Source organism: Bos mutus, chromosome 5 (assembly GCF_027580195.1).
Source record: "Bos mutus isolate GX-2022 chromosome 5, NWIPB_WYAK_1.1, whole genome shotgun sequence".
Classification (NCBI taxonomy): Eukaryota; Metazoa; Chordata; class Mammalia; order Artiodactyla; family Bovidae; genus Bos; species Bos mutus.
Window position 1 is genome coordinate 116,791,556 of NC_091621.1, and position 26,738 is coordinate 116,818,293.

The following is a 26,738-nucleotide window of genomic DNA, read 5'->3' on the forward strand; positions in this document are numbered from 1 at the left end:
CTTCAGTAGTTGTGGCTGGAAGGTTGTGGAGCCCGGGTGCATGGGCTCAGTTGCTCTGAGGCATGTGGGATTTTCCCAGAGCAGGGATCGAAACTGTCTCCTGCTTTGGCAGGCAGACTCTATGGCAGAGCCGCCAGGGAAGCTCTGATGTCACTAAGTATATTTATATTTATTAAATACCGCTTTTAATTCATTTTACACAATGGGATTTCCCATAAAATTTTATTTGGAAGACATTCTATATTCAGTTATGCCACGGTATAAAAATGCAAGAGGACAATGATACCTAGATATGGTGGAATATATCTTGTGCAATTCTTGGGGGAAATAAAGGTGACCTTTGGGTTGTTTCAGGTGAAGAACGTGGATGGGACTATAGAGAAGAGAATTTATTTCACATGGTGTCTTTCTGCATTAGTGATTTTAATATGGATTCTTAGAAGTTATCCACAACTGGTCAGATAAAAAAATTTTTTTTTAATACACTGCTCTCTGGATTCTGACCTAGGCAATCCTGAGGTCAGTCTTCCACTTCCATCACTTTCTTGATCCAGTCCACATACTTGAGGACATTGGTGTAAAACCCGTACCCTTCACCACACCCGATGCCCCAGGACACGATGCCCGTGGCCACCCAGCGGTCATTTTTCTTATCGCTTACAGCAAAGACCCCTCCACTATCCCCTTGGCAGGAATCTTGCCTTGTGGCTGGGTTCCCAGCACAGAACATGTTTTCAGAAAACACATCATTCCTGTTTTTTTGCCGGAGCCAGCGCTCACAAATCTCTCGCTTAGCTACTGGCAGACGGACAAATCTGAGGTTGTGAGAAATTCTCTCCTCCATGATCCCAAAGCCACTGACATAGCCCATGAGACCCGGGTCATAGAGGGTCTCGTTGTCTGGGAGGCAGATGGGCAGGAGGTTGGGGCCCAGGGTGACGCTATTTTCCAGCTCCAGGAGGGCGATGTCCCCCTCGAAATTGTGGGACTCTTCCTGGCGGTAGTCTGGGTGGATTATGACCCTACGGACCGGGTGGTTGGACAGCTTGGTGATATCTTCCACATTGATGTGGCCCAGGAACACGTCTAAGTTGGGGCTGCCCTGCGCCTCGTGGTCCTTGGGGTTGATGGTGTGCGCGGCCGTGAGGATCCAGCGGTCCCCCAGCAGCGCACCACCCCCGGGCCCATGGATGTTGGTGTAGGCCTGCCAGGGGAAGTTGCCCAGCTTGGCCTTCAGGCCTCCAATGATGCGCTGCCTCTGCTCGACAGGGTGGACTGGCTTCCCGCACACTGGGGAGGAGAAGATGGGTTCAGGGAGAGAAACATCAGTGCCCGTCAGCCCACCTCCCTCCATGGTCTGTCCCCTCCCCTTTGCCCCTCTTTTTGGTTTAGGACCCTTTCCTTTCTCCCCATCTTTCCACCCCAACCCTCTCCTCACCCCTCGTCTTTGGCATATTGTCAGTCATCTCTCCTCGTTCTTATTTATTCTTTCCTGGGGCTTTTCTTGCCCTTTTTATTTATTCTTGGTCTCCCATCTGCTCAGTGAAAAGTCCAGGACTGTCAGGACAGGGCCAGCTCTCTGGGTCCCTCTGCCCTTCTCCTGGGGCATCTCCTCTCCTTTCATCAGATGCCCCATGTCCGTCTTCAGCTTCAGGCTGGACTGTCTCTCTCTTGTCTATGCCACCCCTCCTCCAGGCCCTGCTTGGCTGCCAAGGCCACAGAGGACAGTGGCGGGCTTCCACTCACCTGGCAAACACCGAGGCATCTTCTCTCCTACCAGCTCGTTCTTCCAAATGCCCTGAGCCGTGCAGGTGTACAGCCCTGAGGGGAGAGGGGGCTGAGCTCAGGTTGGGGGGGTGTGCGCAGGGGCCAAGAGCACCAAAGCGAGGACAGAGTGGAGGAGAAACAAAGGGAAAGGTTGGAATACCTGCAGGTGGGATACTGAAAGTGTGTTTTTTGAAAAGCTTCATGTGTATGTTTTTGTTTTGATGCTAAATGGAAAAATCAGAATACTTAACTCATATTTGTTGTGATCCCTATGTGTGAAAGTTGACACAAAAACTGGAAGGAACTTATCAAGAAGATCTTATCATTATTGCATCTTGGTGCTGGGTAGTGGGTGATTATGGGAGTTATATTTTATTGTTTTGTTTTTTGAGGGTGTTTGTTTGGCTCTGCTGTGCAAATCTTAGTTTCCCAACCATGGATTGAACCCAAGCCCTCAGCAATGAAAGCATGGCGTCCTAATTGCTGGACCATCAGGGAATTACCCGTAGCTATGTTTTCTGATTGTGGACGGTGTACCTTGCTTGACCTCAACATTTTATCGCATTGAAGCACCTTGGTGATGCTTTCAGATATGCATCATTACCCTCCTCCTAGACACAAGGAGGGCTTCCCTTGTGGCTCAGATGGTAAATAGCCAGCCTGCAGTGAAGGAGACCAGGGTTTGATCTCTGGGTCAAGAAGTACCCTGGAGAAGGGGAAGGCTACCCATTCCAGTATTCTTGCTTGGAGAATTCCATGGACAGAGGAGCCAGGCAGCCTACAGTCCATGAGGTCTCAGAGTCGGACTAACACTAGAATTGAGAAAACTGGGTTTAAATAATTTATACAAGGTCATAAAACTTCTAAGTGCCAGAACCAAGATGCAAATGGAGAGTTGTCTTACTTCAAAGTCCAGCTCTTAAATAATACCATATATAGCCTGTAAACATGGAGAAGGACATGGCAGCCCACTCCAGTATTCTTGCCTGGAGAATCCCATGGACAGAGAAGCCTGGCAGGCTACAGTCCATAGGGTCACAAAGAGTCAGACATGACTGAATGACTAACAACAGCAACAACAATAGCCTATAAACAAGATATTTGTTTCTTTTTTTGGCATGTTTTAAACCTACAAATCATGTGATTTCTTTCATTAAAAAGTTTTCAAGATACCCACTGATGAGTCTGAAAGTAATTTAGTAATGTAAAAAGTCACAACACAGCAACCTGAGAGGGGATGTGGGGAGAATGCCGAGGAAACCCACTGATAAACCTGTAGTGGGGGTCGGGGTGAGAGAGAGCTGTTTATGAGATTTGAGTCTTTCATTCTATCAGCTCAAATGTTTCCTCTTTCAACCTTATTAGAAGCCTCTTGGCACCCCTGAAGCCAGTGCCCGGGATAAATATCTTAATATTCCCTCCTTGGAGACTCTGTTCAAAGAAATTGCAGAAGATGTTTCAATAAGAGGGAGAAGACAGCCATTTACACGTGTCCCTACCTCGCTCAGACTCGCTTGTGCTGCCTTTGGTGTGCATCTTGTAGAAGGGCTCATGGCAGTAGTACTGGATACGCGCCTCGTAGGTGTTCACCCCCTCTCTGGTGGTGTAATTGAAGGCCCCGTTGAGCAGGCTTCGGGGCTGCCCGCAGTCCTTGACTTGGAGAGAACACAGGGCCATGTGAGAACTGAGAAGGACTGTACTGGAACTTCAGTGGGAGGGGTGGGAACCTGCTGAGAGCCTTCGGGAAATATGGTCATTGGGGGCTCTTATGATGCATGAGAATTGGATGGGATAAAACTCAGTTCTGGGCAGAGCCCCTCATCTGCAGAGATGAAGGCCGACTGGTTCCCAGTGGGCTGGAGCCTTCAAAGGACAAGTCAGGGGAATGGCTTTTGGGGGTGATGCTTAGGCTCGACCCTCTTCCCTTCTCCTGGGGGAGACAGATGCTTGAGTTGCAACTTACTCCTGCACCTGGGCATGGCACGGTGCCATGTGCCATCAATCTGGCAGACAGCTGTGAAGGACAGTAGCACCTTGTTTCCCTGTTGGAGCAGAGGTGGAGCAGCCATTAGTACAAGGAGGCCCTGAGGCTCCCTCCTGCCCTTGCCCACAGGGGCGCAGTAAGGATGCAAAGTCAGCTCTCAGCCCTTGAACCTCAACACCTGTGGACGTGTCTCCTGGCCCTTCTTCCTAGCTGGTCCTCTCAAACCAGACTGACAGATGGGTGCATTGAGCCACCCAGCAGGAAGTCAGAGCTGAGGACTTGCCTGGTGGTGCAGTGGTTAAGAATCCACCCTCCTGTGTAGGGGACCCTGGGTTTGATCCTGGTTCAGGGAACTAAGACCCCACATGCTGGGGAGCAACTAAATTTGAATGCCACAAATACTGAGCCCACATGCTGATGCAGCCAAATAAGTAAATAAATAAATAGTTTTTTTTAAAAAAAGCCAGAGTTAGGGCTAGTTGTTATACCCAATAGTCCCCTCTCTAGATTCTTGAGGGAATTTCAAGAGTTTCCACTGAGGTTCAGTTGAACACCATAAATTTATTTTTTAAAATATTTATTTATTTATTATTATTTATTTTGGCGGTATCGGGTTTTAGCCTCTGCACTCAGGATCTTTGATCTTCTTTGTGGGATCTTTAGTTGAGGTATGTGGGGTCAGGTTTCTGACCAGGAATTGAACCCAGGCCCCCTGCACTGGGAGTGCAGAATCTCAAACACTGGAACACCAGTGAAGTCCCTGAACTTCACAGTTTTCAAATTAAAAAAGCAAACAAGCCACAAGCCCAGTTGTGTGTTCTCTGCATTGAAACAAAAGTCTCTGCCCTGAAGTAGGGCCGTGTTTCTTCCCTCTGGACTGCCCTGCCAGGTAAGCCCCGTATCACCCCATCGCCCCCAGGCTGCAGTCTCCTCAAGGCTAAGGGCCTTTCCTAAAATGCTAGTCAGCCCAGCCACTTTCAAGGGGGCTCAAGATGCTGACATATGCTAGGTGCTGTCCTAGGCCAGCAGACGGCAGGGACAGGACAGGAGATGGCACCCTGCAAAATGAAAAGTAACTGGGCAACATGAATGAGTTTTATTAACACCAACAAATCATCTCAGATTGTTAGCCCTGGATCAGACTGCAAGAGAATGTGCATAAGAACTAGGATATCTGAGCAAAATGTAAATTATCATGTAGTTGCTCAGTCATGTCCCTATTGTTTTGCAACCCCATGGACTGTAGACTGTCAGCTTCCTCTGTCCATAGACTTTTCCAGGCAAGAATACTGGGGTGGGTTGCCATATCCTTCTCCAGGGGAATCTTCCCCACCCAGGGATTGAACCAGTGTCTCCTGCATTGCAGGTGGAATCTTTACTGCTGAGTCAAATAAAAAGTAAATAATGTGAGATAAACTGTGTGACTAGGTTTAAAGTTGATGATGTGAATGATAAGTAACAAGGTAAGGGTGCTGGGGGCATAGATGGGGCAGGTTGCAACCTGAACGGGGGGGAGGGGTGTGCCCAGGACCCCCAGTCCTTCCTGGACTAACGAGCAGTGATCTGGCTGACTCATCTCTATTCAAAGGGAAGCTCCACGAAACCTGTGTGAACATGTGCATTTCTTTTTACTATACTTCCCACATCCAGAACACTGCCTGCCACTGAATCAACACTTAAAATGTTTGTTGGGTGAATTCACCACAACAAACCGAAGGTCTCTTCTCTGATTCAGGGTGGATCTTCCAAGGGGACCTACTGGACACGGATGAGGATGTCCAGTCCCAGGTTTCTGGCCAGGGCTAACTCCAACTGTATCTTTTAAAAATAGCATTTTATTTCTTTATCTTTAATTATTGTTATTATTAATTGCCTTCACTGGTTCCTCACTGCTTTTGGTAGTTGTGGCGCACGGGCTTAGTTGCCCTGAGACATGTGGGATCTCAGTTCCTCAACCAGGGATCAAACCCACGCCCCCTGCACCAGAAGGTGGATTCTTAACCACTGGACCACCAGGCAGTCCCGAGAGTAGCATTTTAGTTTCTCAGCTTTTGTGAGATTGACCAATGGAGCAATGACCATTTGACCAATGAACCAAACTGCATTCTTTCCTGGGTCTGCAAAGCTCTGGACAGGGTGGTGGGTCTGGGGTAAGACCACTGGTGGACATAAACAGAGCCTCTTCTGATTGTCCTATTGGGAATGCTGCCCAGTTCATGAATCTTCAAGTAAAGCTAGATAGGTTTTAAAACAAAAACCGAGAGCCCTGGAGCAAGAGGCAGGGGATTTGTTGCGGTCCTCTGCTGTACACAATCCCAGTGATGTTGAGTGAGTGAGGCCTCACACTTCAACTCCACCCCTGCCTGTTTGGTTCCTCAATGCATAGTGAGTTATAGAGCGAGGTCCTGTGGTTCTTAGACTTGGCTGGGCATTAGAATCACCAAGTAACTGTAGGTAATCCTGACACCCATGGTCCCCTCCAGATCCATGGACTAGTCTCTAGCAGGGGACTGGACATCAGTATTTAAAATCCTAATGTTTCCAGTGTGCAGTCAAGTTGGAGCAGGCCGGGTAACCCTTCCAGCTCAAACATGCTTATGTTTCCATGTGGGGCTGAGCTACCATCTACTCTGGGCCTGAGCATGTGATTTACTCCAGAAACCACCCTCGGCCCTGGCTCTTACCTCCATGAGCTGGTAGCCTTTTTTGCAGGTGGCAGTGAAATAGTCCTTGAAATGATATAGAGGCTGCAGGTCCTGAATGATGGTGAATGAGTCCAGGGTCTTGGGCTGGGGGCACGTGATGACTGTTGGGGAGACCAGAGGGCATGTTTATTTCCGAGACACTGGCCTCCTTTCTACCTGCCTCATCCTGCCCCCTTTCTGGCCCGTGAGGGGCCCCAGACAGCCTTACCTTCACTGGTGTAGTACAGCTTCCAGCCCCGGCTGTCCCCTGACTCATCCGTGAAGAAGAGCAGGTCCACTGAGTTGCTTTGGGCATCAATGCGCTCAGGCCTTTGCTTTCCACAGAACTCACCAATGTTCCTCCCACTGACATAGATCTGTGGAGGCGGGGGAATGGAGGGAGTGTCATGTCTCCAATTCAGACACAGGGCCAGGGTGGTGGTGCTGGTGGTGTGGATCCTGCTTTGTGTATGTTTTCAGCTGGAGGCCTCCCGAGGACCCACCGGCCAGGAGTGTGCGCTAAGTTGCTCAGTTGAGTCCAACCTCTTTGCGACCTTATGGACGGTAGCCCACCAGGCTCCTCTGTCCATGGAATTCTCCAGGCAAGAATACTGGAGTGGGTTGACACCTCCTCCAGGGTTTTCCTTGGCAGGGATTGAACCTTTCTTACATACCATTGGCAGATGGGTTCCAGATGGTAGAGCCAGTGGGGGGCCAGGTGTGGGACTCATGTGGGACAACATTTCTGGGGATGGGACAGTCCAGTGGGGAGGAGGATTTCTCTCTGGGGTGGGTTGGCTGTACCTGCAGCTGGTCGTAGGGACAGTGTATTTGCTGGTGGTCATCAATTTCAAAAGGCTCCAGGAATTGAAGGTGGAGGGTGTGGCCTCGCTCTACTCAGATACTGTAGTTGCAGCGCAGGTCAGAGGGTAGGGCCGGGGGTACTCCAAGCTGGAGATGTAGCCTGAGGGCTCTGTGAACAGCTCGCTGCTGCATTCGGCTGGGAGAGCAGAGCGGGAGCGGGAGCGGGTCACCCAGCGAGCCCCACCTTGCTCAGTCCCTGCCTCCTCTGAGACCACCCAGGCAAGACCTCACCCTGGCAGGAACGCCCATCTGGCTGGAGCTCATAGCCTGGACGGCAGGAGCAGAAATAGCCGCCGACGTAGTTGTGGCACAGGTGCTGGCACCGGGCCGGGGGGTCCTCCTCGACTGAGTTGAGCTGCAAGGCACATTCGTCCACGTCTGGAAGAGATTCCAGAAGGAAGGATTCAATTCCACAGAAGCCAGGGTTGGGGGTGGGGCAGGGACCTGTGGAGGCCCTGGTCTCAGTGAGGTCACTCATCAGAGGCCTAAGGACAAGGTTATCTCAGGCCACCTGGAACTCCTGGCCCCTCTGACCCTTTCTGGGACCTGCTCAGTGGGGACAGGGCCCTGGTGGATAGCTCTCTCCTAGAAAAAGCTCTCTTGGGAAAAAACAAGAAGGCCAGGCTTCCCGAATCTTTGGATTCAAGAATCCCCTTTTCTGGCCCCCATTCAGTAGGAGCCCAGGAGCCCAGCACAGGCACCACTCACCCACGGCTTGGTAGTATGCCAGGAAGCCCTTGTAGAACATGATGGTGCCGTTCTCCTCGTTGGAGAAGTCCGAGTGGAAGGTCAGCAGCATCTTGTTCCCTTGGGACATGAATTCCTTCCTTCCTGGGGGGTTGCCCAGGGGAGAACCCAGCTGCCCACAGAACCTCCCCATGGTCTTCTTATCAGCAGAAATCTGTGGAGGAGGGACAGACGGACAAGCTGTTGAGGGGACATGTCCCACATGGAAGGTTATGAAGGTCATCCTTCTCTTGTCCCAGAGAGGGGATCCCGCCCCGCTCCCGACCCCCCTGGATGGTCTCCAGCTGCTCTCTACCTGCTGGGCTCTGGCTGTTCCAACTTTCCCAGAGGCCTTTCCTCTGTCCTGCATCCCCACCGACTGACCTTGCACGTTATCCTGTGTCTGGGACTCGGCCCTCCCTTTTTATGACCCCCAGCTATGACAAACCTAGACAGCATATTAGAAAGCAAAGATATCACTTTGCTAGAAAGGTACGTCTAGTCAAAGCTATGATGTAGTAGTCATGTATGGATGTGAGAGTTGGATCATAAAGAAGGTTGAGCACTGAAAAACTGATGCTTCAAATTGTGGTGCTGGAGAAGACTCTTGAGAGTCCCTTGGACAGCAAATAGATCAAACCAGTCAATCCTAAAGGAAATCCACTCTGATTGTTCACTAGAAGGACTCATGCTGAAGCTGAAGCTCCAACATTTTGGCTACCTGATATGAAGAGCTGACTCATGGAAATGGTCCTGATGCTGGGAAAGAGAGAAGGCAGGAGGAGAAGGGGATGACAGAGGATGAGATGGTTGGATGGCATCACTGACTCAATGGATGAATTCAAGCAAACTCTGAGACATGCTGAAGGACAGGGAAGCCTGGTGTGCTGCAGTCCATGGGTTTGAAAAGAGTCTGACATGACTTAGTGACTGAACAACAACATGTGTCAGACCTTTCTTTACCCCCATCTCTTCCCGTGTCCACCTCCCACTGGAATCCTGGTTGCCTTTACCTGGTTTCTATCATTCCTTCATCCCTAGAGGCTGGATGGTTGGCTTTACCCTCTGTCCTGTCCTTCCACCTTGTCTTGGTCAACCCATTCCTGTCCAGCCATGACTCCTGATATTCAGCTGAATGTGAGCATCCGGGACCTACCAGCTTAGAAGGCATCACTGAGATCCCTTTACCTCTTCCTTCACAGACTCCTTAACTCCTGCAAACCAGAAGACGTCCCTCCTCCTATCTCATCCCCACTTTGCCTGCTACCAGGACCCTCCCTACCCACTCCAGTGTTCTTGCCTGGAGAATCCCAGGGATGGTGGGGCCTCTGGGCTGGGGGAAGAGTTGGACACGACATTTTCAGCAGCAGGACCCTTCTACCAGCACTTTGACATCCCAAGTCCTCTGGGCTGGGAAGATATGGCATTTTCATGGTATGGGATCTCAGGGATCTCCTGGAAATAGTATTTATGGGTTGTGTGTAGGCTCTATCTGAATCCTGAATCAAGAACCTCATTTAAAATTTTTTTTTTATTTTTAGGCTGTGCTGTGCAGCATGTGGAATCCCTAACTTAGGTTAGTTCCTCAACCTAAGTTCCCCAGGAATCAAACCTGGGCCTCCTGCCTTGGGAGCACAGAGTCTTAGCCACTGGATCATTGGGGAAGTCTCCAGGAATCTCATTTTTATTGGATGTAGAAAGAGGGACTGGGACGATGCTCTTGGTCATGACAGAGGAGAGGGGACTGAGCCCACTGTCCTGGCTGGAGACCACCCTTGAGCCACCACCACACACATGCCGCTTCCCCACGTCCCTGTGTTCCTGGTGAGGAGGCAGCCACGGTGACACTCTCCATGGCAACAGGGAAACTGAGGCATGGAAGTTTCCAAAATCCTCCGGGCAAGTAAGCAGACAGGGAAGGTTTTTCTGACTCCTGTGGACAGTGCATTCCCCAAGAGCAGGGCCTGTCCCCTCCCTCTCTGTTTCTCCCCTCTGTGCTCCACGAGGGTCTCTCAGAGCAGTGGCCTCCCATCCTCGACACCCCTGGACTTCCAGAGCCCCACCTGGCCATCAGCTTTCACTGGCTTGGGGCTGTGTCCCCAGGCAGGGTGTCCTAGCCAGGCTGGTCAGAACCCGGGTCCCCTGGTTCCAGAGACACTCAGTTCTCCCTCTGCCCACCCCCCTAATCTGCCCCCTACCTTGACATAGTCATAGAAACAACCTTGCAAAGGCTCCAGGTCAAACTGCCAGAAGACAAGCTTCACCCTGTACCCCGTGGGTACTGTGATCACAGTGGTCCTCTCAAAATTGTTAGGGTAAGGCTTGGGGAACAACGGGGACATCACCTCCCCATAGAGCTTCTGAGGGGTGGGGATGGCGCCTCCCACCCTGTAGAACAGGACTGGCAGCAGGAGGTATAAGAGCCACCTGCCAAAAGGAAAAAGGTGTCTGTAGGGCGGGAGGGGTGCAGACCCTTGTTGTCTGGTAGGGGATGGGATTGCCGTACCGCTGGGCATTTTCCTCTCGGTCCATTCTAGGTCTCAGGGAGATGTCCTAGGGTGGATGGGGAAGGTGCAGTGGGGAGGCTGGTCTCTGCAGCTGCTGCACTGGGTGCGCCTCCCCAGGCCAGTGTCCAGTCCAGAGGTCATCACACTCCCCCCACCTCTCTCCCCAGCCTCCTCCCTGTCCTGTTGCATCACTCTGCTCCCCTTTCAGGAATTGGGCTGGCTTGGACCAGTAAACTGAGGGTGGGGTTTCCAGTCACGGTCTCTGAAATGGCTCCCACATGCTCAGCAAGGCCTCTGGGAGAGACCACCTATGGAAGAAGGTCTCAGGCACAGAGCCTGACTGTCTAGGCCGAGGGAGGGACCCCCAGGGACCCCACCAACCCCACTTTGCTGCTCCCTGAGCTGGAGGAGGAAGGCAGTTGGCCTCACCTCCTGGGTCTGAGCCTCCTTTCTCCTTGGAAGGAGAGATGGGGCATGCATTTGCGAGCGTGCACGTGTGGGCACACTGGAGGGATAAGGTGTATGGGGAGGGTCAGGGTGCTCCCAGCTCCCTGAGTAAGTCTGGGCACAGGAGGCCCCCTGTGCACAGGATTGTCCCCTCTGGTTTCTCCCTCCTTCCTTGGTCCCCACCAGGCTTACTCACATTTCTCCAGGGGCCTGTTGTTGGATCCCTGACTCTTGTGATAGCATCTTCATGCACTCTGTGACCAGGGAGAGCAGGGTCATGCAGAGGAGGGAAGGGGGAGGGAGGGACTGTGGAAGGGGAAGGGGTGACCTTTCCGGGAGGAAGATTGTACAGAATGAACTATTTGCATATAAAAACCCCAAATGGAAAATTCTGTTTGCACTTTAGGTCTGGTTTTGTAATGCCCGAGGGTGCTGCCACCTGCTAACTTGGAAATGTTCTAGAAAAAGTGCTAAAGGTTACACAAATTGTGAACGTGCGAAAATGACTGAATTGTGCAGTTTAGTGATTTTTATGTTATATGAATTTTACATCACACACACACACACACACAACACTTTAAAATGCTAGGCTTTCAGGCACTATAGCATCAACGTAGGGAAATATTTGGGGGAAGAGAGCCTGTCTGTGTATCCTTAAAGCAGACCATGTCAATAGAGGGTTTTCTCTTATTTCAGCTCATCTGTTCCTTTTCCTCTTCCATTTTCCATGAACTGTGGTGTTGGAGAAGACTCTTGAGAGTCCCTTGGACTGCAAGGAGATCCAACCAGTCCATTCTGAAGGAGATCAGCCCTGGGATTTCTTTGGAAGGAATGATGCTAAAGCTGAAACTCCAGTACTTTGGCCACCTCATGCGAAGAGTTGACTCATTGGAAAAGACTCTGATGCTGGTAGGGATTGGGGGCAGGAGGAGAAGGGGATGACAGAGGATGAGATGGCTGGATGAAATCACTGACTCGATGGACGTGAGTTTGGGTGAACTCCGGGAGTTGGTGATGGACAGGGAGGCCTGGTGTGCTGCGATTCATGGGGTCGCAAACAGTGGGACACGACTGAGCGACTGAACTGAACTGAATTCTGTCTGGCTTTTCCTTTCCGGGTTATCCCTTGACCCTCAAGAAGAAGGGGTGTGCTCCTTGCTTCTCCTTTTCTGGGCCTTCTTGGTTCCCCTTTCCTTCCTCACTTTCTCCCTCTCCTTCCCCCTTTCTATTCTAAGGCCACTGTCCGGTACCCACAGGCCCATTCGCAGCTGAGGCCCTTCTGGTCAGGAAACTAAAATCCCACAAGCTACATGCTGTGGCCAATATCTATATATAATTTATGTATTTTTAATTGAATGAAAAATGCCAACTTTAAAACATTGTGACTATTATGCAACACGCCCCCCACAGTATTTATATTCTCGTGGCCTTGAATGTCTTAGGAAGAATACCCAGACCCAGAAATAGAGAACAGGGAAGGATGTGAGACTGGTGCATTGGTGCACTCATGTAGTTATTCATTCCTCAGATACTCACAGAACTTACTTCTTTTATCTAAAAAATATTATTTTATTTATGTATAATTGATTTACAATGTTGTGTTAATTTCTGCTGTACAGCACAGTAATTCAGTTTTATATATATATTCTTTTTCATATTCTTTTCCATGACAGTATGACAGGATATTGAATATAGTTCCCTGTGCCACACCTTAGGACCTTGTTGTTTATCCACTGAGCACTGTACTTGATTGCAAGAAACCGAAATCAACTCTGGTAGATTGTAGCAGAAGAGGAATTTATTAAAGGGTCCTGGGATGCTTTTAGAAGTGCCAGGAGAGCTGGGGAGCCGGGTGTGGACACGTCACAGCAGGAGCAGTGGACACAGTGTGGCTGCCACTGTCCCTGCCATGTCCTGGTCACTTCACCTTGCGAGGCTCACCCACTGGGGCAGGCTGCTGGGTGCTGCCTGCAAGCCCCAGCTCCTCCTCCATCTTAGGGTGGCTACTACTGTCCCCAGAGGTTCTGTAGGGCCTGCTTCTTGGCGTTACTGCTTCTGGACTCAAAGTCTAGACAGTGTCTCTGATGAACAGAGCCTGAGTGTATGGCTTCCTCCAGAGCTGACAGACTGCTGAGGGACCTGCTTCCTGCATGTGCATCTTCTCTCCTGGGAAATGGGCTCTGTTCTCAAGTCTCACAATGAGGAGCTCCCCAAATGTGGTAAAGATGTTTCGATGTTGGGCAGCCAGGGGAACACCTAAAGGTCCTTTTTCCATCAACTGCGTGAATGATGCAGCTAGACATGGAGCATGCAAAGGTGAGTCACACCTAGAACCTGCCTGCAGACACCTCATAGACTCAGAATTCCCTTCCTTTCAACTTGTAGTTATTTGCTACCACAGTTTGCATAGCCCTCTCACTCTTTGTTTCTTTAGGTCGTTCTGACAGACAGGCCGTGTAAGGTAGACAGAACTGACATTCTCTCTATTTCATCCTTGAAGAAGCTAAGAAGTTCGATGATGAGCCCAAGGTCCCTCTGCTGGTGAGTGGCAGAGTGGAGACTTGGCTTGTCCTCTGATTCCAGGGCCAGTGTCAGCCAGAAGCAAGACGTGATCACAAATAGGGCATGTGCAGTTTTTTTAATGTGAACAGAACCAGCCTTCTTTATTTTTAACTTTTCATCACACACATTTTCAAACATACACTGAAAAAATAATATAATAAACTCCCACTACCCACCATTTCAATAATTATAACTGAAAGGTCGCTGCTACGAGATGTGAATGATGCTGGAATTCTTGGCCTCTGGAGAGGAGGAATTCAATCCGGGGCTAGTGATAAGCCTTGATCACTCAGAACTTTTTGTGTAATAACGTTTTATTAAAGTATAAAAGAGATAGAGAAAGCTTCTGACACAGGCATCAGAAGGGGATAGAAAGAGTGCCCCCTTGCTTGTTTTTAGCAAGGAGTTAAATACCTATTAGTTCAGTCGCTCAGTTGTGTCCGACTCTTTGCGACCCCATGAATCGCAGCACACCAGGCCTCCCTGTCCATCACCAACTCCCGGAGTTCACTCAGACTCACGTCCATCGAGTCAGTGATGCCATCCAGCCATCTCATCCTCTGTCATCCCCTTCTCCTCCTGCCCCCAGTCCCTCCCAGCATCAGAGTCTTTTCCAATGAGTCAATTCTTCGCATGAGGTGGCCAAAGTACTGGAGTTTCAGCTTTAGCATCATTCCTTCCAAAGAAATCCCAGGGCTGATCTCCTTCAGAATGGACTGGTTGGATCTCCTTGCAGTCCAAGGGACTCTCAAGTCTTCTCCAACACCACAGTTCAAAAGCATCAATTCTTTGGCGCTCAGCTTTCTTCACAGTCCAACTCTCACATCCATACATGACCACAGGAAAAACCATAGCCTTAACTAGATGAATCTTTTTTGGCAAAGTAATGTCTCTGCTTTTGAATATGCTATCTAGGTTGGTCATAACTTTCCTTCCAAGGAGTAAGCGTCTTTTAATTTCATGGCTGCAATCACCATCTGCAGTGATTTTGGAGCCCCCCAAAATAAAGTCTGACACTGTTTCCACTGTTTCCCCATCTATTTCCCATGAAGTGATGGGACCGGATGCCATGATCTTCGTTTTCTGAATGTTGAGCTTTAAGCCAACTTTTTCACTCTCCACTTTCACTTTCATCAAAGGCTTTTTAGTTCCTCTTCACTTTCTGCCATATGGGTGGTGTCATCTGCATACAAATTTGGCCTTGGAATACGGAATGAAGCAGGGCAAAGACTAATAGAGTTTTGCCAAGAAAATGTACTGGTCATAACAAACACCCTCTTCCAACAACACAAGAGAAGACTCTATACATGGACATCACCAGATGGTCAACACCGAAATCAGATTGATTATATTCTTTGCAGCCAAAAATGGAGAAGCTCTATACAGTCAGCAAAAACAAGACCAGGAGCTGACTGTGGCTCAGATTATGAACTCCTTATTGCCAAATTCAGACTTAAATTGAAGAAAGTAGGGAAAACCACTAGACCATTCAGGTATGACCTAAATCAAATCCCTTATGATTATACAGTGGAAGTGAGAAATAGATTTAAAGGCCTAGATCTGATAGATAGAGTGCCTGATGAACTATGGAATGAGGTTCGTGACACTGTACAGAAGACAGGGATCAAGACCATCCCCATGGAAAAGAAATGCAAAAAAGCAAAATGGCTGTCTGGGGAGACCTTACAAATAGCTGTGAAAAGAAGAGAAGTGAAAAGCAAAGGAGAAAAGGAAAGATATAAACATCTGAATGCAGAGTTCCAAAGAAGAGCAAGAAGAGATAAGAAAGCCTTCTTCAGCGATCAATGCAAAGAAATAGAGGAAAACAACAGAATGGGAAAGACTAGAGATCTCTTCAAGAAAATTAGAGATACCAAGGGAACATTTCATGCAAAGATGGGCTCAATAAAGGACAGAAATGGTATGGATCTAACAGTAGCAGAAGATACTAAGAAGACATGGCAAGAATACACAGAACTGTACAAAAAAGATCTTCATGACCCAGATAATCATGATGGTGTGATCACTGACCTAGAGCCAGACATCCTGGAATGTGAAGTCAAGTGGGCCTTAGAAAGCATCACTACGAACAAAGCTAGTGGAGGTGATGGAATTCCAGTAGAGCTATTTCAAATCCTGAAAGATGATGCTGTGAAAGTGCTGCACTCAATATGCCAGCAAATTTGGAAAACTCAGCAGTGGCCACAGGACTGGAAAAGGTCCGTTTTCATTCCAATCCCAAAGAAAGGCAATGCCAAAGAATGCTCAAACTACCGCACAATTGCACTCATCTCACACACTAGTAAAGTAATGCTCAAAATTCTCCAAGCCAGGCTTCAGCAATATGTGAACCGTGAACTTCCCGATGTTCAAGCTGGTTTTAGAAAAGGCAGAGGAACCAGAGATCAAATTGCCAACATCCACTGGATCAGCAAAAAAGCAAGAGAGTTCCAGAAAAACATCTTATTTCTGTTTTATTGACTATGCCAAAGCCTTTGACTGTGTGGATCACAATAAACTGTGGAAAATTCTGAAAGAGACGGGAATACCAGACCACCTGACCTGCCTCTTGAGAAACTTGTATGCAGGTCAGGAAGCAACACTTAGAACTGGACATGGAACAACAGACTGTTTCCAAATAGGAAAAAGAATACGTCAAGGCTGTATATTGTCATCCTGCTTATTTAACTTATATGCAGAGTACATCATGAGAAACGCTGGGCTGGAAGAAGCACAAGCTGGAATCAAGATTGTTGGGAGAAATATCAATAACCTCAGATATGCAGATTAGCAAGCTGCTAATTAGAGAAAGGAAATGCCTCAAAACTGAGAAAGTCACACCACCCCTCACCCACAACATGCATTTTGAGATAGCATTGGCACAAGGTGAGTCATCCCTGGACTATAAAACATTTGACATGAACCTTGAAGACAGGCAGATTTCCAAGCAAATACATAGTTCATTTATATTTCATAAGAAAAACGCAGTGGTTAGCTCAAGGTTTGAAAGAAAGTTAAGTTCCAGAGGAATCAGGTGTCGCCATGACAACACAAGATTAGAAAAAAAAAAACTAATGTCTGCCACTTGGAGTTTTATTTCCTCCTGCCACTTGGGGACCTCTGGCCTCCCTACCAAGGATATTAATGCTCTCATTTTCCCATTTTCTCTTAGGAGAATTATATTGCCAAGGGAAAGGGGCAGTGTTCTCATTCCATAACTGCTTCTGAGCTGGTAAGGGGTGTTGTCCCTAAATTATTGAGGCAACATATTCTCCTATGGGGCTTCCCTCATAGCTCAGTTGGTAAAGAATCTGCCTGCAATGCAGCAGACCTGGGTTCAATTCCTGGGTCGGGATGATCCCCTGGAGAAGGAAATGGTAACCCATTCCAGTATTGTTGCCTGGAGAATCCCATGGACAGAGGAGCCTGGCAGGCTACAGTCCATGGGGTTGCAAGAGTCAGACACGACTTAGCAACTAAAGAGATACTCCTAAGCTGTCTGTTGAGGGTCTCTGATTCAGGGACCCAAAGTAATAGTTGGAGGAGGCTGTGGCACTCGCAGGAGACTGAATAACCATAACTTTATGCAGCTAGAAACAAATCCAGCTACACAGTTACAGGTGCAGGGAGCAGACAGCAAAAACAGAATGATCAGCAAAGTTAAAAGTCACATTATGTCCATAAAGGTACAAAGGGTTACACCAGTCCATTTTAGGACTGTTAGATGTCATTAGATTAAGAAGAGACATCACATATGATTGTTGTTGGCAAAGGTAGTTGTGGACTTGGAAAAAGTCCTTTCCCTGACATGGAGATGTCTACCATGGGAAACCTTCCATTGATGAGGAGGGGAGCACCCTGCAGACCCAGCAATTGGACAGATTGTGGAATGAGGTGTAGGAATGAGCCCAGGACAGGAAGGCGTTGTCTGGAGGGTCAAACGGCAAACTCAGGATTTTTGGAATCAGCAAAAGCAGGCCCACATAGATTACGAAACCCATCTATTGCAGGAAGGGGGACCCCTTCCAGGGCCCAAAACTGGGCTGTTGTCTAACACATGGAAATGAATTTTCCGAGGAGACACATGTGCTGACAAAGCAAGAGATTTTATTGGGAAAGGGCACAGGGATGGAGAGCAGTAGGGTAAGGGAACCCAGGAGAACTGCTCTGCCGCGTGGCTTGCAGTCTCGGGTTTTATGGTGATGGGATTAGTTTCTGGGTGGTCTTTGACCAATCTTTCTAATTCAGAGTCTTTCCTGGTGGCGCACACATGGCTCAGCCAAGACGGATGCTAGCGAGAGGGATTCTGGGAAGTGGACGGACACGCGGTGTCTCCTTTCAGCCTTTCCTGAACTCTTCCGGTTGGTGGTGGCTGATTAGTTCCGTATTCCTTATCAGGATCTCCTGTCATAAAACAACTCATGCAAATGGTTACTATGGTGCCTGGCCAGGGTGGGCGGTTTCAATCAGTGTGCTTCCCCTAACACATCTGGTAAAGGCCTTCCCAGAGAGGCTTGAGAGATTGCCCCCCCAGGTCCCAATGTCTTTATTATCAGAATCTTGGTTCCTGGCTCAAACAGCATTGTTTGACTCAGAGGATGGAGTCAAACAGAGTTCCTGTAACGTCTGTTGAAAAGGTAAAAGTTGAGTTACATAGTTAGTTAATTCCAAGGCTTTAGGAAAACTCTGGGTGTAAGCCTTTAAGAATTTTTCATTGAGCCTTTTCAGGAATTATTAATCTTCCATCCTCAGACTGTATCCTTCCTTTTCCATTAATCTTTGTTCCTCTTTTATTTATCTTTTTAATTCTTCTTCTGTATATTGAGATTCTTCCTGTTCAACCAGACCTGTCCAGAACAAGGGTATCTGTAGTGAAAGGGGTTCCTTCGTAAAGGAGTTCAAAAGGGATTCAGCAGTTAGCCAGCTGATTACCCTGATTTACTTCCATCCCATTTGTGCCCTTTGCAATGCAGAACAGCTACTTTCTTAGGCCATCAAAAGTCTTTCAATCTCTTTGAAATGTTTAATAGGTTCTCATGTTGCTTTTATTCCATATTGCAGCAGGAGCATGTAAAGTCAAATAAGCAAATGGAGTCAGCGTAAATATTTACTCGCTAACCTTTGCTTAACTCTAGAGCTCCGGTCACAGCCACAAGCTCCGCTAACTGAACATTCATCCCTGGGAGGCGGGGCGGGGGGAAAGAGACTTTTCTTCTAAAACCTGTTCAACTATCACCATGGCATAACCTCTTTTCCATTTCCCATCCTGCACAAAGGAACTGTCATCCAAACATTAACTTTAGAGTTTGAGATTTCACTCACATCAGAAGTCAGTACAGTGAGATTTCACCCATTAATAAACTTAAGAGCTTTAGGCATTAGCAAAACAATAGTAGCAATTACCCTTAAGCAATGTGGCCAAAGCCTTTTTCTCCCCAGTAACTCTCATCCTGTGGAACCTGCAGAAGAGCAGCTTGAAGAGCCTTAAAAGCCTTTTGAGTCTCTGCAGACCAAACCAGCTTGTTGGTTTGGGCCTGCTGAGTTTCAGTTATAAGTTTATATAAAGGGTGGACAAGTTCCCCATAACCCAGAATCCAAATGTGGCAACAGCCTGTGATGCCCCCCAATACTCTAAGTTGTCTTAAAGTCATAGGTTGTTGATGATTAATATAGGCTTAATTCTCTTGGGGCCTATGGCCATCGTCCCTTCTAGAAAAGAAAGCATCTTTCACATCAATGACTGAAGAATATTTGGCTCATTTAGGAATTTCAGACAATGCAGTATAAAGATTAGGTACCTTGAGGTGTAAAGGAACCACAGCCCCATTTGTTATTGTGACTCTTGAACTAATCTCCATTTATCATTTGACATTTTTATACCCAAGATAAAAGCATGGCATGGACTGTTACAGGGAATTAATTGTCCCTGCTCCTTTAAATTCTCAGTGGTGGGTTGTAACCCTTTCTTCATTTGGGTTTCAGTGACTACTGCTTTTGATGTGGAAATAGGTGAGGGTTTTGGGCTTGACAATGACAGGAATAGCAGTCTGTGCTTGACCCACAGTTCTTCCATCAGCCCATATTCTAGGATTTACATTTTGTCCAATTAATGGGAGAGAAAAGAAAGCTCCATATTTGTGAAAACAGAGGCATGGAGCTTGCTCAGTATATCCTTCTCCAAAGGGGTGAGGGACACTCTGGCACAATCAGAAATTTGTGTGGAAATAGCAGAGTTTCAGTTGCAGCTTAGAGGACAACTGAAATAATAATGTTTGCTCTTCCAGACAGCCCCATTACAGTAGTGGATCAGGGAGAAAGTGGGCCAGGGGCTTCAGTAAGCATGGAGTAAGTTGCCCCAGTGTCTAAAAGGAAATCGACTGATTTGCGCTTCCCCGCCTCCTCTCCCCCGCCCCCGCCAGTTATTAATACCTGTGGTTCCTCAGGTGTAATTAAGATAAGAGCTTGTGTGGGGACCCCCGGGCACCTCCAGTCCTGATTTTCTTGCAAGTCCGACCCCTGGGGCCCATGCCTCAGAGGGCAGTCTCCTCTCCAGTGTGGCCCTTTGAAGACCTGACATGGAGCTGGGGGCGACTTAGACACCTGAGAGCAACCTCACTTAAGAGGCCCCTCCTTTCCACAGTAATAGCAAGTCCATCCCTTTTCACCTGGGTCCCTCTGGGCATTTTCCTTTGGCTGTTTTAGAGCAGATCTGAGAGCCATTGCCCAGGCTTCAGTCTTTCCTGGTCTTTTTCTGCCTCTTCTCCTCCTCCTACCTGCCATAACAAACTGTCTGAGCCACTTGCAACAGGTTATCAAAGGCTGATTTGGTTCATACGCCTGTTTTAGGAGCTTAGTGGATATCTGGAGCCAGCTGAGTGAGAAGTCTCTCTTTTAACATCATTCTTCCCTTTGCAATTTAGAGGTCAATCTCAGTGAATCTGTGAAGGGCTTCCTGCAGTCTATCTAGGAATTTACTAGGAGCTTCCTTTTTTCCCTGTTCTGTGTTAGTCAATTTGGCAAAAAGTCTTAGCGTGTACCCACTTGAGTCCTGACAAGAACACATCTGACAAAGTGACTCTGGTCCCCATCTTTCTTTAGCCATGTTATAATCCCAGTCTGACTCTGTTCTGTTTTGGGGACCATCTGATTCCCAGTAGAGAAGGTGGCTGTCTTGCCCTCTCCTTTTTCTGCTGATTCATTACCAAGCCATTTATCTCCATAGGCAACAGCTTTTCCTCCAAACTTAAGTTTTGGAGTTGGGAGTTAGTGTCTGTACCAAGACACAGATTATGTCTCTCCAGGTAAGGTCATAAAGTAAAGTTAATTCCATAAAGGCGTCTATATACTTTTTGGATCCTCTAAACAGTCTCAACTGCAATTGGAACTGTTTGAATTTCTACTGAGACTGAGGCAACCCCTCCTGGAAGGGTGTCCTGACTCTCAACTTGCTTAGTTAGGAGCCCCAGAAATGGGCAAAGTAAGAGGACAGGAGGGAGCTGAAGATTTCACACCCAAATCTGCACCCTTAAGACACAAGTCTGGCGTGTCTTGCAGAGAGAAAGAGCAATACATATGGCACTTCTGCCCATTTTTCTTAGTTTTTTTACAGAGCCAGGCTAACTGTAAAACAGTTATTATAATTAAGAGACCCTTCAACTGGCCAGCATCCCCCATCTTCCAAAGGATACTGTGACCATTCAGTATGACAGAACATAAGGCATGTCTTTTTAAACTCTGGAGATCTAATTTGTTCCAGTTTTTTTAAAAATACATTTTAAAGGGGGTAGTTCTGGAACTGCTAGCTCCCATCTGTAAGAGAGAAAAAAGTGGCATCTACAGCCTTTTTTTTTTTTTTTTACTGGAGACATCCCTCCCTGCTCTAGATGGGGGTGGAGACTGACTGTACCCTGAAGCTTTCCTTCCCTGTCAGATTTAGTCTGTCCATTACCGACACAGGCTCCTTCCTCGTCCCTCCTGGTTCTACCACCAAGGTGGGGTGGAGATGCACAGGGGTAGACCTGATGGCATCCAAGATTGAAGTCCAGTTCCTCACCATTAAAACCTTTGCCTGATTTTTTTTTTTTTTCTTTCTCTGATGCCACCTGGCGTGCAACAGAGTAGCCTTCCAGAATGCCTCCCAAGCTAGGACCCCTAGGGGAAGCATCTGCCCTCCGTGTGCAGGTGCACATTCCTGAGCGCAGTCCTGACTGCAGTAGAAGTGGTGAGTCATAAGGGAGTGAACAACAGCCAGGATGTCCCTTCTGAGTGTCACCACATCAGTATATGTGATAGCAAAAGAGGCGGTGATGGCCAGCCAGAGAGAAAAAAGTGATTTTTGTCCTCAAGTTATTAAGGCCAATCCTTCCAGTTCATTCCACAGATTCCACAAAAAGAATACTTAAGGAGTTGAGACAAAAGCCACCAGAGAGCCTCCTCTGGTCCACTAAGACCTAGCGCTATCAAAGGAAGAAGCCCATTGCACTTCCAAACCGACCAGAGCCTGGGATTCCCAATCTGTGTCCTCAAAACCCCATGATCACCAGCAGTGATTCTATCCACATAGATTGGAGGGACAGCCATGGCAAAGATTCACTTTCAGGTCACTGGCCCCTGAGGCAGGCAGCCAAAAGAGTGACCTCTAGCCTGAGAGATGTTCCTGGAGCTAGAATTCTCCCTCATTCCTTATTATGTTCTTGTAACTTACGGTTCCTAGCAAGGCCAGGTGCTTCCAAAGTTGGGATCTAAGTAAAAGTACATAGTAAGAGTGGATCACAAGTCCCTTGAAAGTCTATAATTTGACAGATTAGGTTAGTACTTCTAATTCCCAGGCAGTTATGAAATGGTCAAAGAGACCAGAAAGTTTGACCAAGAAAGGAGAGTTCATCCACACGCTTCATTCATCTCTGGCTTCTCCCCCAGAGGAGTCTTTGGGTGCCTCTTGACATTAGCAGGTCAGTATAATCCCCCAATGATTCTGCCATAAACCATATGAGGTTGCCACAGAACCGCAGATTAGGACACAACTCTGGCTTCACATTTCTTTGTTCATTTCTTTCAATCAGTCACACACAGGCACACTGTACATTTAGCAAAGTAAAGCAGAAAATGTGTTTACTAGGAGAACAAAGAACTAGAGCTCTGAATGTCTTTACCTTGTCCTGAAACCAGACGAGACCCCAAGTTGAAAGGTTGCTGCTAGGAGCCGTGAACAAAGCCGGGATTCTTGGCCTCTGGAGGAGAGCAATTTGATCCAGGGCTATTTCCTCCTGCTGTTGGGGACTTCTGGCCTCCCTACAAAAGTGATTAACACTCTAATAACCTAAGGCCAATTTTGTTTCATTGATAATCCCCACTCACCCCACCTCCATCCCTAGTATTTTAATTTAATTTAATTTTGCAGAACGCCCTTGACCAGGCATTGAATTCATGCCCCCTGAAGTGGAAGGAAAACATCTATTTCTGCTTTATTGACTATGCCAAAGCCTTTGACTGTGTGGATAACAATAAACTGTTGAAAATTTTGAAAGTGATGGGAATAGCAGACCACCTGACCTGCCTCTTGAGAAACCTATATGCAGGTCAGGAAGCAACAGTTAGAACTGGACATGGAACAACAGACTGGCTCCAAATAGGAAAAGGAGTACGTCAAGGCTGTGTATTGTCACCCTGCTTATTTAACTTATACGCAGAGTACATCATGAGAACTGCTGGGCTGGAGGAAGCACAAGCTGGAATCAAGATTTCCGGGAGAAATATCAATAACCTCAGATATGCAGATGACACCACCCTTATGGCAGAAAGTGAAGAGGAACTAAAGAGCCTCTTGATGAAAGTGAAAGAGGAGAGTGAAAAAGTTGGCTTAAAGCTCAACATTCAGAAAACTAAGATCATGGCATCTGGTCCATCACTTCATGGCAAATAGATGGGGAAACAGTGGAAACAGTGTCAGACTTTATTTTTCTGGGCTCCAAAATCACTACAGATGGTGACTGCAGCCATGAAATTAAAAGACGCTTAGTCCTTGGAAGTAAATTATGACCAACCTAGATAGCATATTGAAAAGCAGAGACATTACTTTGCCAACAAAAGTCCGTCTAGTCAAGGCTATGGTTTGTCCAGTACTCATGTATGGATGTGAGAGGTGGACTGTGAAGAAAGCTGAGCGCCAAAGAATTGATGCTTTTGAACTGTGGTGTTGGAGAAGACTCCTGAGAGTCCCTTGGACTGCAAGGAGATCCAACCAGTCCATTCTAAAGGAGATCAGTCCTGGGTGTTCTTTGGAAGGAATGATGCTAAAGCTGAAACTCCAGTACTTTGGCCACCTGATGTGAAGAGTTGACTCGTTGGAAAAGACTGATGCTGGGAGGGATTGGGGGCAGGAGGAGAAGGGGACGACAGAGGATGAGATGGCTGGATGGCATCACCGACTCGATGGACGTGAGTTTGAGTGAACTCCAGGAGATGGTGATGGACAGGGAGGCCTGGCGTGCTGCGATTCATGGGTCGCAAAGAGTTGGACACGACTGAGCAACTGAACTGAACTGAAGTGGAAGCAATGAGTCTTAACCACTGGACCACTGAGAAAGTCCCATGTTCATCCCCAGTGTTTTAAAGTAAATAGAATTCCCTAAAAAATGGGACTGTAAACTTAATGATTACACACATCACATACTGTTTCTCTTTCATCACCTCACCAAGACACTAGATATGGTATGGCACCATTTTATGCAAGTTTGAAGTAGCACAACAAAGTCTCAGTTTAGATGCTAATTACAAATTATTTTTTAAATATCAAGAATTGTGTCATTATTAAAAGTTGAATAATTTCTGAGTTGGTGAGCAAGTAAGTCTCTTTATGTTTTTGTCATCACAGCTGCTCAACAGAAATGCCGACCCAACTTCCTGATCATTCCACTTGTATGGTTTGGAATGGAATAATTTTCGTGACTATTTTTCAGATTTACACTTGCCATTATTTTAATGTAAAACTGTTTTTAATAGCTCAAACCATTCATCAAGTATTGACATTTATATTTAAAAACTCTCTCCCAGGGACTTCCCAGGCTGTCCAGTGGTTAAGACTTCACCTTCCAGGGCAGGAGTGTAGGTTCCATCCCTGGTTGAGGAGCTAAGATTCCAGATGCCTTGTGGCTAAAAAAACCCCAAAACATACAACAGAAGCAATACTGTAACAAATTCAATAAAGACTTAAAACGTGGTCTACATCAAAACAAAAAAAACCAAATGAACAAAAAAACACAGCTCACTGCCATGTCAATAACTCTGGAATAGATGTTAATGTAATAAATTGCTCTGAAGAAGGCCAAACCCCACAATATCCAGCATTGTTTGTTTAGAACACTTCTGAATTTGAATGCATCTTGGAATCAATGATATGGGACAGTTTATTTGGCAACTTAAAAAATTCCTAGGGGTATGTCAAATAAGGGGGCATTTTCAGTGGATGAAGTTTCCTTTTCATTGGAATGCAGTCCCTAAGACAGGGGTAGAAAGTGACAAAGGACAGGAGGAGAGCTGGGGGAGTCGGGAGGCTCTGATGAGGAGGTGAACAGGTCCACCACCCCTTGTTCCCTTATCTGAAGCTCTAAATTCCAAAAGGCTCTGGAATCAAAGTGTTTCGTTTTTGTTTTTTTTCCCCCATGTTTGGCACCAAAACCTAACCTAAACTGACTTAAAGTAATTTATAAATAGAATATGTAATGATAACTAATTGGTAACTTAATTCTACATATTGTGAGGATCAATCTGTTTAGCTGCAGAGATATTAATGTTTGATGATGGAGCATTATTCCATCCCCTTGGGAGGAAGCACAGGAGGAGATGTTAGCTATTGGGTCTCTATACCCGGGGGAGTCTTTTTTGGGGGGGCATGTTTTGAGGCATGGGGAATCTTAGTTCCCCGACCAGTGATTGAACCTGAGTTCTCAGCAATGAGACCTGGGGACCCTACAATGAACTGCCAAGGAATTCCCTGCGCTGGTTTTTCCAAAAGCCACAAAACCTTGAGTTTTGAAGCATATGTGGACCTAAGGGTTATGGGTAAAGGACACTGGATTGTATCTGAATCTCGCCTTGGTGGGTGGATATAATTTGGATGTGTAGCGACGTGGAGGGGATATCAGGAAGAGGACAAAGCATCATTTCACACAGTCTCAGTGTAAGTCAGTGTAAGTTAGTATCCAGTGTCCAGATCTCAGTGTAAGTCAGTATCCAGCCACTACATTTGCTTTAAAGGCGGAGATGGCCTGCATTTCTTTCTTTCTTTTTGTATTTCTAATTCTGTGTACTTTTCTTTTTTGGGAAAACTATTTATTTTATTTGTGTATTATTTATTTCCTTGGCTGCTCGGGGTCCTGACTGTGGCAGGCAGGGTCTTCCATCTTCGTTGAGGCATGCAGGATATTTCATGTGGCATGCGAACTCTTAGTTGTGGCATGTGGGGCAGTTCTCTGCCCAGGTATGGAACCCGGACACCCTGAATTGGGATCAAGATCCCAGGGAGATGTTCTAGGGGTGGGTGCGGTGGGTGGAAGGGGCGGCTGCTCTATGCAGCCACTGAACTGGGGGCTCCTCCCAGGGGCGGTGTCCAGTCCAGAGGTCATCACACTCCGCCCACCTCTCTCCCCAGCCTCCTCCCTGCTCTGTCCCCTCACTCCGTCCCCTTCGGGGATTGGGCTGGCTTGGGACCAGTTAACTGAAGGTAAGGGTCTCCAGTCATGGTCTCTGAAAGGGCTCCCACGTGCTCAGCAAGGCCTCTGGGAGAGACCACCTGTGGAAGAGGGTCTCAGGCACAGAGGCTGACCCTCCAGGCCGAGGGACCCCCGCCCCCACCTTGCTGCTCCCTATGAGCTGGAGGAGGAAGGCAGTGTGGCCTCACCTCCTGAGTCTGAGTCTCCTTTGTCCCTGGGAAAAGGGATGGGGCAAGCGTTTGTGAGTGTGCATGTGTGTGCACACGGGAGGAATAAGGTGTATGGGGAGGGGCAGGGTGCTCCCACCTCCCTGAGTAAGTCTGGGCACAGTGGTCCTCCCGTGCCCAGGATTCTTCCCTCTGGTGTCTCCCTCCCTCCTTGGTCCCCATCAGGCTTACTCACATTTCTCAAGGCCTGTTGTTGGATCCCTGACTCTTGTGACAAGGTCTTCATCCACTCTGCATCCAGGGAGAGCAGGGTCATGCAG

At 47.5% G+C, this 26,738-nt stretch overlaps 1 protein-coding gene across 1 annotated transcript; it reads right to left on the reverse strand.

The window, feature by feature from the left end:
- Window positions 1-205: 205 nt before the first annotated feature.
- C1R (complement C1r) lies at window positions 206-26,738 on the reverse strand. Its single transcript, XM_070371839.1, is given in 12 exon segments — window positions 206-1,290; window positions 1,747-1,821; window positions 3,267-3,422; window positions 3,731-3,809; window positions 6,436-6,557; window positions 6,665-6,812; window positions 7,240-7,361; window positions 7,364-7,435; window positions 7,531-7,677; window positions 8,008-8,200; window positions 10,224-10,452; window positions 26,654-26,738. Coding segments are annotated over 12 exon segments (2,115 nt in total). The 5' UTR covers window positions 26,656-26,738; the 3' UTR covers window positions 206-520.